At 58.9% G+C, this 13,646-nt stretch overlaps 1 protein-coding gene across 3 annotated transcripts; it reads left to right on the plus strand.

Moving 5' to 3' along the window:
- Nucleotides 1-956: 956 nt before the first annotated feature.
- Nucleotides 957-11,541, plus strand: LOC102101023 (prominin-1-A-like). Of its 3 annotated transcripts, none has more exons than XM_088059624.1 (25): nt 1,452-1,584; nt 1,764-1,974; nt 3,135-3,190; nt 3,418-3,623; nt 4,031-4,151; nt 4,298-4,361; nt 4,775-4,864; nt 5,127-5,317; nt 5,405-5,479; nt 5,782-5,845; nt 6,065-6,224; nt 6,489-6,641; nt 7,129-7,252; nt 7,410-7,501; nt 7,727-7,811; nt 7,919-8,062; nt 8,298-8,369; nt 8,559-8,648; nt 8,775-8,828; nt 9,165-9,245; nt 9,525-9,593; nt 9,690-9,779; nt 10,048-10,160; nt 10,991-11,008; nt 11,350-11,541. In XM_088059624.1, the coding sequence occupies exons 2-25, from the start codon at nt 1,845-1,847 to the stop codon at nt 11,399-11,401; spliced, it is 2,394 nt and encodes a 797-aa protein (XP_087915750.1). In that variant the 5' UTR covers nt 1,452-1,584; nt 1,764-1,844; the 3' UTR covers nt 11,402-11,541. The 3 variants fall into 3 exon arrangements, with proteins under 3 accessions (XP_014105635.2, XP_087915750.1, XP_087915751.1); XM_088059625.1 differs by having other exon boundaries at nt 1,465-1,584; nt 1,768-1,974; XM_014250160.2 differs by lacking the exons at nt 3,135-3,190; nt 3,418-3,623 and having other exon boundaries at nt 957-1,584; nt 1,768-1,974.
- The last annotated feature ends 2,105 nt before the right edge of the window (nt 11,542-13,646 follow it).

Genomic DNA, 13,646 nt, shown 5'->3' on the forward strand with positions numbered 1-13,646 from the left:
TGCCAGTGCTGTGCCACAGGGTCCCACATGACACTCTGGCACCCAGCATGGGCCAGACCAGGAAGAAAACCCAAAGCAGGGCTGTCCTCTTCCCTGTGCTACTTTCACCTAAGGTCACGGAGGGCGGTGGTGCCTGCTTGTGCCAAGGAAAGTTAAGCAGTAACTGCAGGTGGCAATGAGCAAGCCGTGGGTGATGGAGGGGCCAGGGAGATCACCATGCAAAGGGCATTCAGGTACCGCTCACCCAGAGTCCCTGCTGGTCCCTCTCCAAAAGCCTGTGGTGTCCCATGCAGGGACACAGGCCAAGGGTAGAGGACCATGCTGGGGGTTCCAGCTACTCCAGCGCAGGAGGGCACAGTTGAGGGCTGGCACAGGGGCAAGGTGGGCAGCGTGGGCGGGCTGCTGGCAAGGGTGCTGTGGCAGGGTGGGCTTCTGGAGGGGCCAGCGGTGGCTCTGGCAGTGAGGGGTGAGTGCTGGTTCTGTTAGACAAGGAGGGAGCATCCGCAGGCAGAGGGCCTGTGAGCGGCAGGCTCTCCTATGCGGGACAGGGCAGGGGCCGGGGTCTCTGGGGGAGATGCAGGATGCCAGGGTGGGCCGGGGCAAGGAGCAGGCGTGATCCCCGGGTGGAAGGGTGCAGCGGGGAGGGGTGGGGCAGAGGGCTCCCCTCGGCAGAGGAGGGGGCCGGCGCGGCCGCACGGCCGGGACAGATCCCGGCGGGCCGGGGCGGAAGGGGCGGCTCTGTCCGGCCCTGCCCGCACCTCCCGGGGCCGCCCGCGCCGCGGGCTCGGTGCGGAGCCGTGCCGAGCTGGGGAGCTCCGCCCGCCGCGGCGTGGCCCCCCGGGCAGCTGCCCCGCGTCCACCGGGTGCGTCCGCGGCACAACCGGGAGCGACCCCCGGCCCCTCCCCGCTCCTGCCCCCGGCTGCGGCTCCCGGAGCTCCGGCGGCGGGGCGGGGGATGGAGCCACGCGGCGTGGGAAAGCTCTGCGGGGAGCGGGGATGAAGCCGAGAGGGCGCCCAGCCTTGGAGAAAAAATGCTGTCTGTGGGGGCCGGGAGGCTGTTCATCGCTTGGGGGGACCGGGACGCGTGTGAAAAATGCTGGGTTTGCCGCAGTGCCCCATTTGGGAAGGTTTTTAGATGCAAAACCTGCTTCTGTGGCTACAGCTGGTTTGTGTTGAAATTGTGAACGGCTCAACGCGCCCCATCCCGAAGGGATGCAGATGGTGTGGGGCGGAGCGGGCGGGACGGCTGCCCTCGGGATCACCCCGGGCCACCCAGCTCCTGGGCTGGGGCAGGAGGAAACCAGCATGGGCAGGGAAGCTTAGCGGAGGGCGAGGAGAGGGACTCTTCCCGATGCCTGAGTCGGGACAGGTCGCTGGTGACTCTGCCCCGGAGGCGGCCCGAGGTGGCCGGGTGCCAAGAGCCGTAAGGGGCAGGGTGGGGCGATCCCGGCATCGCCTCCTGCCCCGGCAAACAGCTTGTCAGCAGTCGTCGCTGAAACTTAAACAAACCACAGACCTGGGCACTGGCACGGTGCGGCCGGACCCTGCCGCAGCCGTGGGCGCAGAGAGGTGTCAGAGGACAGGGTGAGTGCTCTGAATCCGTTTTATCCCTCACAGCCCCCGGTCCCTCCTGCCTGGCTTCCCACCCACCCCACTGCTCACAGGACTCCCCATCCTTCCTCGGTGCTCTCCCGCAGCTCTTTTCTTCCGGGCAGGACCGGGCAGGTGCTTGATTTTTTTCTCTCTGCATTTCCTGGTCGGAGGCAGGGCAGGCTGGGTGGTCCCGTGCCCCGACGACACCAACAGCTCCTCCCGGTGCCCAGGTGTCCACAGGAGCTGCTGCGATGGAGCTGGGGAACATCTCGAAGCCCACGTACGGCCCTGGCCCGGAGGCGCCGGGGAGCAGCACGCCAGGGCTGGTGACAATGGCACACGGCTTCCTGCGGCTGGTGCAGCCCAACCCCCTGCCCATAGGTGGGTGCATGGCGGCGGGGGGCTGGCAGGGCTGGGGGGATGCTTGGGTCCCCGTTAAACATGAGCCCTCCTGCAGTGCTGACTGTCCGTCCAGCATTTAAACACTGGGTTACTGGCTGAGGAGGGATATGGCTGGGGTAATCAGGAATGGGATCCCAAGGATTGCCTCCTGTGTCCTGCTCATGTCCCATAACAACTGTGGGGCTATCTTAGCTGGGCCCCAGGACAGGTGTTAGTGGTAGTGCTGCCTTGCAGACTCCTTTCCCATTCTCCCTCCAGGTACCTTAATCCTAGGCCCCCAAAGTGTGCAGAGCAAACCCACTCTGCCTGCAGGGTCTTTGCCTGCCTTGCAGCCCCCTGTGTTTGCTGGCCGCCAAGAGCAGTGTGTCCCAGTGCCAGTGGCAACACTGTGGGCTCTCCCTGTGCACTGCCCTGCTTGCCAGCACTTGTCCTTGCTCCTGTTGCTGTCACAGCTCTGTCCTGAAGCAGCTGCAGGTTTGCACAGGTGATACCAGGGCCCTGCAGCTTCTCGATATTCATGGGGCAAGTACTTCCCACCTGGAGGGAAATGCCACTCCGGATGCTGCCACTTGTATTTCCTCCTTCACTGGCTTCAACCCTTGCTCACCATCAATGTGCTAGCAGAGGTGTGGCTGGCACACATGGCTTTATGGACTTGTGTCACATAGACACCAGGGTATATGTGCCCCAAGTGCTATTAAGGCTTGTATTGAGGGCATGGGGCACAGGCAAGGAGAACCCTGGGAATGAAAGAGGCAGCATGGCAGTGGGCCTTTGCCCCAGTACTCATTCCTCACTGGCAGTGCCCTTGGCTATCTGTGTGAGGCTGGGCTGCAGCAGGGCAGCCCCATGGGTGGTGTCCTTTATGCCCACTGTGGCGAGGAACCCCCTTGTTCTGTGGACCCCTGGGAGCCTTGGGGCTGGCAGCACTTTTCCTGTGTGCAAAAATGCTGCATGATGTGATGGCTGGGGAGGGCAGCTGCAAGGGAGAAAAATGCCATACTCTGAGCTGGTCTGAGATGCAGGTGATGCCTCAGGCTGAAAGTGCCTCTGTGGGGTGAGCAGGGTCTGGGGCCCTCTTGGAGAGCCCCATAGGGCCCAGCACCTGCTCACAGCCCTCTGTGCTTCTTGTCTCCCAGATATGATTAATTTTGGGCAATCCCAGAGTGAGTCCAGCTGGGAGGACATCCACGAGGTGAGCAGGCAGCTGAGGTGGGGAGCTGACAGCCCCAGACCACCGTGTACTGGGGGATGCTGGTGGTGCTGCTCTGAGGCTGAGCCCTGGATGCTGGGCAGCAGCGAGGGGAGGCGTTCTGCTCCCTGGGGGGACCCATTTTGTCTGTTTGGGTCTGGACAGGGTGTGCAGAGCTGAGGAGCCTTCAGGGCTCAGCGTTATGCTGCCTCTCATTCTACCTATCCCAGCTGCTGCTCTATGAACTGGGTTTCCTCGTCTGTGCGGCCATTGGAATCCTGCTCGTCATCCTCGTGCCGCTGGTGGGATGCTGCTTCTGCTGCTGCCGCTGCTGCGGGCACTGCGGGGGCCGCATGTACCAGAAGCAGGGCCGGCGGATGGGCTGCCGGCGCCGGGCGTTCTGGACCTCTGTCCTGCTGCTCTCCGCTTTCCTCCTGTGAGTGCGTGGCCGGGAGGCTCCGGATGGAACCCGGGGGTGGCTGGAAATGCCGGCGCTCTGCGGCCGTGCCAGGAAACTGCCATTGTTCACGAGCAGATCCCGGCACGGCGGGACAAAGGAGAGGAAGGCCGGCGGTGGGAAGCTGGCCCCGGGGGGCTGCGCATTGGCACCGCGCAGACCTTTCCCGAAAGCTTCCCCAAGGTGTACCGGGCTCCCCCGTGCCTCAGTTTCCTGTGTCCCTCCTCTCTGGTCCCTCAGTGCAGGGCACTTGCTGGGATGCTCCAGCAAGTGTGCACACTCACTGGTGTGCTCCAGACCCTGCAGGCTGGGGTATGTGTGGGTGGATTTGGAGAGTATTGGGACTGAACTCCCCATATGCTGACCCTGCCACCCTTCCCTCGCAGGGCTGGTGGTGTCTGTGCCCTCATCAGCAATGCCCGCTTCTCCCAGGCTGTGAAGAGTACCTTCCCCAATGTGAACAACACTCTGCATGACGTCCACACCTACGCGGCCTCCATCCCCCAGGCACGCATGGTCCCCCTGCCACGTCTTGGGGGCAAGGGGCCAGGCAGGAGGAGCAGCCCAAATAGCCCCCTGGGGAAGGGCAACAGAGGGGCTGGCAGCAGAGAAAGGTCCCCACCCTCACTGACACCACATGTCTGTCCCTACAGCAAGTCGATTTTATCATCAGCAGGAGCGATGTCCCGCTGGACTACGCCAACCACAGCCTCCAGGGTGAGGGTGTGCGATGGGAGGGGCTGGAGCATCCCCATGGTTCTGTGGCGAGCTGCTCCAGGGCTGGGGGTTCTTGGGCAGTGGGGTGTGGTATGGGTTTACCTTTCTGCCCTGTGGATGGTTGCTGACCCTGTGGGCCACTGGGCTGGTTGTTATGGGGATGTCTAAAGGGACTGGGTCTGGAGGCTCTTCCAAGCTCCAGCTCTGCCCCAGTTGCTTCTTTTCTTCATTCAGGCTCCTCTCTGGGAAGGGTGATGCAGGTGGTGCGAGGGTGGGGAGGTTCCCATTGCCCCCCACCTGGAGGGTGGGTGAGGGAGGGGTGCTGGTGGTGTCAGTGTTTTCACCAGCTTTCCTGCAAGCCCCAGGACCTTGCAGGGATCCTGTCATTGACATCACCTCTCCCATCTCTGCAGACATTGGGCCCAACCTGGGCGCTATGATCACCTTGCGCATCAGGAGCAGCATGGACGGGGCTCTGGGATCTCTCCAGAACCTTTTGCAAGGTACTGGCCCCATCCCTGGGACTCTGGCAAGGGACTCAGGGGGATGTTGGAACCAAGAGATGGGGAGTAGGTGCATGTTTGGGTAAGGCTCCCTTGGAGGTGGATCCCTTTGGCCTCCCAACCACATGCTGGGGCAAGTGCCATGACTTTGAGGGCACCCCTATGTTGCATTTTTTCGTGGGTTCCTGAGGTTCAGTTGGGTGAGAATGAGTCCCTGCCCCACTGGCAGGATGAGGCCCTGAGGTCCCCACTATCTCCCCAGGGATGGAGACACTGAAGGACACCTTTGGCAACATTGCCATCAGTCGCTCAGACCTCGAGGAGCTGCAGGGCAACTACAGCCAGCGGTTGATCAGCCTGCAGGACAAGCTCAACCACACCCTGCGGAACTGTGGCCTCCCCTGCAGCCATGTGTCCCTGGATGGGCTCACCTTCACTGCCAACTTCAGCATGGTGAGGAGGGACAAGGTGCAGGTGGGGGGCCCCAGCAGCCCCTGGCCCAACCCCTACCGCTCCCTCACCCCAGGCTCTTCCCTGCAGATCCCAGGTGTGGAGCAGCAGCTGGAGGCCCTGCGTGAGGTCTCTGACTCAAACATAGAGACTGATTTAGAGGAGGTAAGGGGTGTTCCCTTCACCCAGTCACAAAGCTGGGTGCTCCTGCAACTGCTGGGGCTGTGCTGATGGGGAATGGTGTGGGAAGAGCTCTGTCAGGAGTTCAGTGTGTGACATGGAGGGAGGGGCTGGCCAGAGGTCTGCTTGCTGTCCCAACCATCCCTGCACACTGGTAGGGTGGCCTGGGTGCTGTGGGGAGCCTGGCTGTCCTGTGCTACTAGAATCTGGGGACAAGGGGATGTTCTGCTCAGCCCTGGGGTTGTAGGCAGGGATGTGAGTTTCATGCTGTGCTCCCCTGGATGCAGGTTAACAGAACACTGGAGATGATCCCTGACAAGGTACGAGAGCAGTCCCAGGAAGTGGTGGCAAGTAAGTAGGGCTTTGTGTGCTGACTTCTCCCTCTTCTAGGGTTCCCTCCTCCCTTCTCAAGCCAATCTTTCCTGGAGACCTTCCCTGCAGCCCTGGCTGTCCCCAGGTGCCATCATGCCAATGTCATCCTTGGCCAGGACTACCCCTTTCCTATCCTTTCTGAGTCCTTGCTGCCTAGGTGGCAGCTCACAATGTCAGCGTGTCCCCGTCTCCTTGCAGAGAGCCAGGACCAGCTGGGCCTCATCAGGCAGGAGATCAGAAGCTTGCAGGAAGAGTTGCCACTCCTGGATGTGGAGGAGAAAGTTGAGGCCTTCGTGAATGATGCCACATCAGTGTTGGAGGAGTACAGGGAGCCAGTCATTGCCTGGGATGGGCTCAGGTAAGTGAGAGACTGCTGGTCCTGGCTCCATTGTCTGGAGAGTTTTAAGGCTCCTGCTCCTCCAGTTGCTGGAGGTGGGGGCTTGCTGGGTGGTGGAGTTGTGGGTACAGGGTGGTCAGAGCTGTGCCCACCAGACACACGTGCCCCTTCCCTGCTGTGGTGTCTGGGACCTTTTTTCCTCCCCATGAAGGCAGCTGTGGGCTGTAGGGTGCTGCTCAGGGTCCCAGGCTCTGCTACCTGACTCCTGCCCTTTGTCTTCCCTAGGTTGATTGTGTGTACCCTTCTGTGCTGCACAGTGCTGCTGGTGGTCCTCTGCAATGTTTTAGGGCTGCTGCTGGGGCCCCTGGGGCTGAAGGAAGGTGTGCTGCCCACACAGCGCAGCAGCCTCTCCGATGCTGGCGGGAACTTCTTCATGGCGTGAGGCTCAACTGGCTGCCAAGGACATGTGTGGGAGCAGTGGGATGGGTGGGCAGGGCTGGCCTGGGAATGCTCGAGCTCCTAAATCATCATGTTACTGCAGCTGAATGGCCTGCCCCATGGCAACTCCCTGTGCAGGTGGTAAACTGAAGGCCAAACGTGGTGCTGGTGAGAGGCATTCAAGGGGAGCCCATTTGCCCCGCGATGGCGAGGGCTGGCAGTGTGTGCGTGGGTCCTGCAGCTCTGCGGGGGAGTGCTGGCTTGCAAAGCTGTGGGAAGCTATTCTGGAATCCAAGCTCCAGGGTAGAGCCCAGTCATGCTCTGGGGTCTGAAGGCAGAGCAGAGACAAGTTTGTGGGAAGGGTGGTGTTCCCACAACTGTGGGGATGAGGGGTGTGTAACCCCTGGGCTCTGTGAGCCGGAGGCAATGCCAGCATCAGTGCTGGGCCACAGGACTGCTGGTACTGATGGCATTTCTGTCCTGGCAGAGGGGTTGGCTTCAGTTTCATCTTCTTCTGGCTGCTCATGCTGCTGGTGATGATCATCTTCGTGCTGGGGGGGAACATTTACATGCTCTTCTGTGAGTCCTGGCGCAACCAGCAGCTCTTCCAGGTAAGCTCGCTGTGGGGACACAGCCCTGCCTGGAGATACTGCTTCCTAAATGAGGGCTGCTGGTGGAGCAGAGGCAGCACTGGCCATTTAGGATTTTCTACCAAGGTGTCCTGCTCTGTACTGTGTCTAGTTTCTCCATCTCTTTCCTTGCTCTTAGCTCCTGGACACCCCTGGTGTGATCCCAAACTTCAATCTCTCAGAGCTGCTGGGCCTGAAGGGTGACACGGCAAACTTCTCAGAGATATACAGGTGGGTCCCAGCCTTGACACTGTGCCTTTGGTGGGGGTAGAGCTGCTCAATGCCCTCAGATGCTCTCCAGGAGCAGGACAGCTTTCCCTACCTTCCCAGGCTGTGGGTAGGCACTGATTGCAGGGAAGGAGCAAGGTGCAACCTACCTGCACAGGTGAGGACATGTTCCTGGGACGGGGTGGTCCTCGCCTGCCCTGTTTTCAACCCTATGCCCCCATCCTGCAGGCAGTGCCAGCAAGATGCTTCCCTGTGGCAAACTCTGCACTTGGACCAGAGCATGTCCCTGGATGAGCTCTTGAATATCAGCCAGGTGAGCATAGGGGTGCCAGCATCTTGAGGACAGGGATCCAGACCAAAAGCTGAGGGGACAGTGAGGTGCCGGCACATGTCTCATCGTGGTCCCCTTTGCTCTGGCAGTACACAGGAAACATCTCCACAGTTTTTGAGAAGATGAACATCACCCTAAGCCCCGTCTTCCTGCTCAGCCAGAGCCAGAAAGACCTGCTGCTGAATGCCAGTCGGGCCGGACAGCCCCCCAACTTCACCCTCACCCTGGAGCAGGTGTGCTGGGTATAGCCTGGTCTTGGGATTGGGGGGCTTGCATGTGGATTGGGGACGTCTACTGCTGTCTCCTTTGCTGCTGTGGGAGTCCTCTGCCATCTGTGTAACTCATTAGGGTAACTAGGCACATCCTCTGCCCAGAAGGCCCTGGCTCCACTCTGCCCCACAAAGAAGGGGTATAGCTCCCCTTATGAACCCCTTTTTTCATTCTCATAGCTGTCTCTGCCTTTTCCAGCTGGATCAGAATATGACCCAGGGAAGCCTCCTGGATCTGGCTGCAGAGTTGGAGCAGCTGGCAGAAAAAGTGGTGAGAGACTATGACATTCCAGGGCCATAGCCACCCTGTCCCAAAGACACTGGTTGCAGGGCTCTTCTATGCCTGCCTGAGTGTTGGAGGGAGGCCCTTTACTCTCACCCAGCTCTTTTCCCCAGCCTGGCCCATCAGCTGGCTGTGGTGAGGCACAGAGTTGGGCACTGCTGACTGCGGCTCTTCCAGGGCGCGGATGAGAAGGTGGCCCTGGAAGATAACGCTCGCGAACTGAGGGAGCTGGAAAAGGAGATGCAGGCGAGCTTCTCTGGGCCACTGGTGAGCAGTGCTGGGGGATGTCCTGGGGATGCTGGGTTGGACTTCCCTAGAGCTCAGAGCCTGCTGGCAGGGTCTTATGTGAGCTGTGGGGTCTGCACCTCTGACCCCCCTTCCCTCTGTCCCCAGCAAAGTCTGAAGGAGAACATCCACTCAGTGCAGCGTGGGGCTGCCCAGCTAGAGGTAAGCTGCATCAGGGTAGTGCATACCAGTCCCAGGCACCCTTCAAAGCACCCTCGAAGTCCTGCAGTGGAGGTGGTGGGACTAACTTGCAGTCTGAGGGGCTGCTATGGGACTCTTCGTGTGCTGCAGGGGCTGTTCATAGGGTAGAGGGAGAGAGGCCATGGACCCTGCCAGGTGCAGGCTCCCTCTGCCTGGGGTACTTGGCGCTACCAGTGTGTGACTGCTGGGAACACCACAGCTCTGAGAGGCTGTGCCCCAGGGATAGCTGCTGTGCAGGGTTGGTGAAGTGCAGAAACCCCACTTAGATCACACTGCTGACAGCACCTTTCACCTCAGGGACAGACAACAGCTGCGCTGGACAAAGCCAGCAAAACCCAGGAGTTCCTGGAGAGGGAGACACCAAACATCATCAAGAATGTGAGCTTTCCTTGCCCTGCTGCCAGGTCACACGGAGCAGACCCCCTCACCAAGACCTCCCTCTATATAGGGAAGCCAAACCTTGTCTGGCTGTTTGTCCTGCACCCCTGGGTCCCCTTTCGCTTATGGCATCCCCGGCAAGGGATGTGGGCGGGGTGAAGCATTCAGCCCTATTGCTGCTGGGCTGAGGTGGTCTGAGAGCCCTGACCCTGACATGGAGGGGATATGGGGCATGGAGGGGGATGGTGGGGCAACATCACTCTATGCTTGCCCCTTCAGGAGACATGGGCCTTCCTGGAGCAGCTGTTGGATTTCTTTGAAACCTACATTTCATGGGCCAAGAGCAGGGTAAGCTGAGCCTTCCGTAGTGAGGTGGAGAGAAGGAAAGAATGAGCTCCGAGGCTTGGTGGATGCTGACATATGCTGTGCCCACCATGTCCCCAGGTGACAGAAGATGTGGCACGTTGCAAGCCCATAGCTCAGTCCTTGGATAATGTGGAAGCCATTGGCTGTGACTATATCATGGACTCTGTGGTGAGTGGAGCAGTGGTGTGTAGAGTGACACACGTGTGTGGGGTGGCAGTGAAGTCCTCTTGTCGTCCTCATGCACAGGATGAGGGATGCAGGGAAGGATCAGGGATGCACAGGGAACAGCGCTCAGCTTCTGCTCAGCAAACTGCTGTGGCTAAGAGGAAAGGCTGGGCTCTGAGAAGCAGTGAGTGGTTATTGGGGAGTGCTGGGAGCAGAAGAGATGCTCCCAGTTGTTCTCTGGACCTAATGGCTCTTCCTCCACCCCATGCAGAATGCCTTCTGGTTCAGCCTGGGCTGGTGCACCTTGTTCCTGCTGCCCAGCATCATCCTGGCTGTCAGGCTTGCCAAGTTTTACCGCCGCATGGATATTGCTGATGTGTATAGGTGAGGAGCAGCCCCACCCCCTGTGACTACGCTGGGTCTGGGGTCCCCCTGCCACATGTCCCTTCATGTCCTGTGGCAGCCTGTGGGGCTCAGGCCAAAGTAATGTGGGTTGGGGAGAACCTGAGAGGTGGCTTGGGGCCCTCAGCATCTGAAGATGGGCATGTTCTGGAGTTTTTCTCTGCCTGCTCTGAACCTCCCATTTGGGTGGACAAAGGTGCATCCCCTTTGGAGGAAGGAGCAAGGCAGGGCTGCAGCCCCAGCCTGGCTCAAGTCCACCCCGTGACTTGCTCTGTTTTGCACCATTTTTTTGCTGGAGCACTGGCATGGGAGCACAGCTGGATGCTGGGCAGAATGCAGTGTGCTGCATGGTTGGTGTCATGCCATGAGGGTGCAGTGCTTGTTCACGTGCCTGTGGCCACTGGTGTCCTGGGGCTGCCTGGCACCTCCATCACCAGGACAGGCACTGACCCCTGAGGGTAGTGAGCAGTTTCTAGCTGGATTTCCATTTCCATCGTGGCCCTGTGGTGCAGCTGTTGTGCTGGGGGTTCCCCAGCTCCTCTGAGCTGGCTGGAGCCATGGGCTCAGCTGCCCAGGAACCTCAGGGAGCTGAAGTTGAGGTATAGGGATCTGGGTGCTGCTGAGCCACTGAGTGTGGGGCCCTGCCTGCCTGGGGAAGGAGCACTGATGCTCTGGGGCCTGTAAGAGCCCATGCTCTCTTCAGATCAGGCAGATAGGGTGGAGGGGACCACAGCACCCTGAAGCCTATGTGCTCTCCCACAAGGCATCTTCTTGCCCCACTAACACTGTCCCCTCATTTTTCTCTCCTCTAGGAATGAAGACTTTGAGATGTAAGCTACTTACACTGCCAGGTCCCTGTGTGGGGTGGGGGGCAGCCCCCATGTAACACAGGGGCATCAGGGGACAAGAGGGAGGGGGGTGGGGACCAGGGCGAGTGCAGACCAAGGAGTGTGCATGCAGTTGTGGTGTCCCCTATCATCTTCCCACACTCCTAAGTCTGGAGGTGCTGCTGGTCTCAGTCTCCCAAGCTGCTGGGTCTGGGGAAAGCTGTCTCCATACCCTATTTCCTGTGGGGCTGGGTGGGATGATATTTGACCATCCCAGTGCATCTGGAGCTGTCCCTTGATCCCCTCTCTGGCTGGGGGTGACATATGTGACCTTGGTTTTGCAGGCCACCAACATTCTACTCCTACAAAATCCCCAGGCCTTCTACAAGGCATTAACTCCCATCACCCACAGATGGAGGAGGAAATGGACAGACCCCCTCACTTGAAAAATGTGATTATTTATTTTTGCAGGGAGCCTACCTCTTTCCAAGGCTGTAATTTTTGGTGTCAAACAATAAATGGTGTGTTTGTGTGCAGTGTTGGAATGTGACTGTGCTCCTCAGGTCTAGCAGTGATGGAAGTACACAGAGCTAGGGGCTGAAGGACTCCCCACTGCTTGCACAAGCTGAGGCTGTGCCTGGGACCAGAGGGCTCTTTGTGGTGTTCCCAAGTGTGCTTTGCCCACAGCCAGCCTATGGGTTGATACAAGATCACTGCTCAGTGTCACTAAGACTGAGTGATGTTCCCCTCACTGGGCAGCCCTTTGCACCTCTGACTGGGTGAGTGCCAAGTCCCTCCCTGGGACAAGCTACACAAAGTCTCCTGTCCATGAAGTGTTACCCCAAGCTGTCCCCAGCACATGAGCTCTTCCCTCTGGCATAGATACCCTAGTATGTATCATCTGTGGATTTCCAGTGAGTTTATGTGGTGCCTGCAGCCCACACCCCCTTCCCTCAGCAAGATATGGTGGCATGGATATTTTCTGTGGCCATCCCTGCACACGCCATGCTCTGCACAGAAAGAGCTGCATGCAGAGATAAACCAAGGGCAACTTGGTCTAGTAGAGCCTTGGGGTGAGTCCAGGCATTGCTTTGTGCTGCTCCCTGGTGCAAGTGCAAGGACCATCCCAAAAGCCGTGTCAGGCACAAGGGATATACATGAGCAGCTTGACTCATTTCCTTTGTTGCAAAGTCCAAGTTTCTTTGGAGCAGAATGAGAGGGCCAGGCCGCTCCCCCTCCCCTATGTGCATCTCTTCTTATTGCTTTTTCCACTTGCCTTCAGATCTAATTGCTAGTTTCTCCTTCAAGCTTTATCTGAAACTGCACGGGTCTTACCTCCTGCTGTCTCCCGCAGCAGTCTGACTGCAGAGAGAGCCCTGTGCTTGCCTGTCAGTCAGCTGAATCTGTCCTTCACAATGGTTTGGCCCCTGCTTCCCCCAGGCTTTCCCACCCTTCCTGGTTCTTGGAGTGAGATATCCAGCAACCCCCTGGAAAGCATTCAGCTCTGTTTTGCCTTGTTTTCCTCTCCACTGGACCCTCAGCCTCCAGAATTCTGACTACTACCTGTTTGTCTAGAGCCCATACATGGAGGCTTCTGCTCCCAAGTCTCAGGCTGTCCCTACTGCATCATTTTCCCCGCTTCCTCTTCCCTTGCTGTGCCTCGGGGATGCCAGCTCACACAGGACTGCTGCTGGCTTCAGTTTCTGCTTTCTGGCTTTGTGGGAATTGCTTCTTCCCTGCTCTGCTTCTCTGCAGAGCCAGTGCTGGAAGGCAGGGAGCTTGACCCTTATTCACTGTGGCTACCAGCACCCAAACACAGCCCTGGAAATGAAGATGTCGTCCCCAAATGACTGCACAGCCTTTGCCAAGGTGTGGGGCCTGCTCTCAGCAGCTCCCCATTCAGTGCAGCTCCAGGGCAGTGTTCCAATCCTTGGAGCCATGGCTCTAAGTGGTGCTGAGGTCCATCCATCATCCTCCTCCTGAGCAGCCCTGGGAGGTGGGTGAGACCAGTGTCAGGCAAGGCCAGCAGCTGCCTGGAGAGGAGGCAAGGACAGCTCAATACAAAATGCTCACAGTGGATGCCACCACCTCTCCTTTCAGGCCACGCTCCTTCCGCTCATGGTTGTGGCAGCTGCCAGAGTGAGAGGGAAACTCACAGTGTCCCATGGCCACAGCACAAGGCTGTCTGGCTTCATCCCCCTCCAAGGAAGGTCTCATCAGTAACCAGCCAGTTTCTAGGGAACCATTGCAGCAGTTCCTCTTCCTCTTTGCCCGGCCTTTTTCCACCACAGGGACTTTCCACAGCCAAGCCCTTCTCTGGGGGAGACTCTGCCACATCTTTACAGTAGATTCCCAAATAATAATCTCTCCAACGACAGCTCTGACACTTTGCCTGGCAGCAGGATTTTGCTGGGCCAGCCAGGTGTTCTCTGTTGCTAGTTTTCCTAAAAAATAAACAATTTGCAGCTCTTGAAAAAAAAATCCTCCCTTCCACAACTCTCTGCTGGGCCCAGCCACAGCCATGCACAGCCTGGATGGCTCTTCCCTGCGGCACACACGCTCCAGGCTGCCCGTGCAGACTCCTGCCTCCATGGCTTCACAGTGCTAAGCAGCCGAGTACCACAGAGGGAATGGGCTACCT

The sequence above is a fragment of the Pseudopodoces humilis genome, chromosome 9 (assembly GCF_049639895.1).
Source record: "Pseudopodoces humilis isolate 2021_Gansu_Grassland_sample_001 chromosome 9, ASM4963989v1, whole genome shotgun sequence".
NCBI lineage: Eukaryota > Metazoa > Chordata > Aves > Passeriformes > Paridae > Pseudopodoces > Pseudopodoces humilis.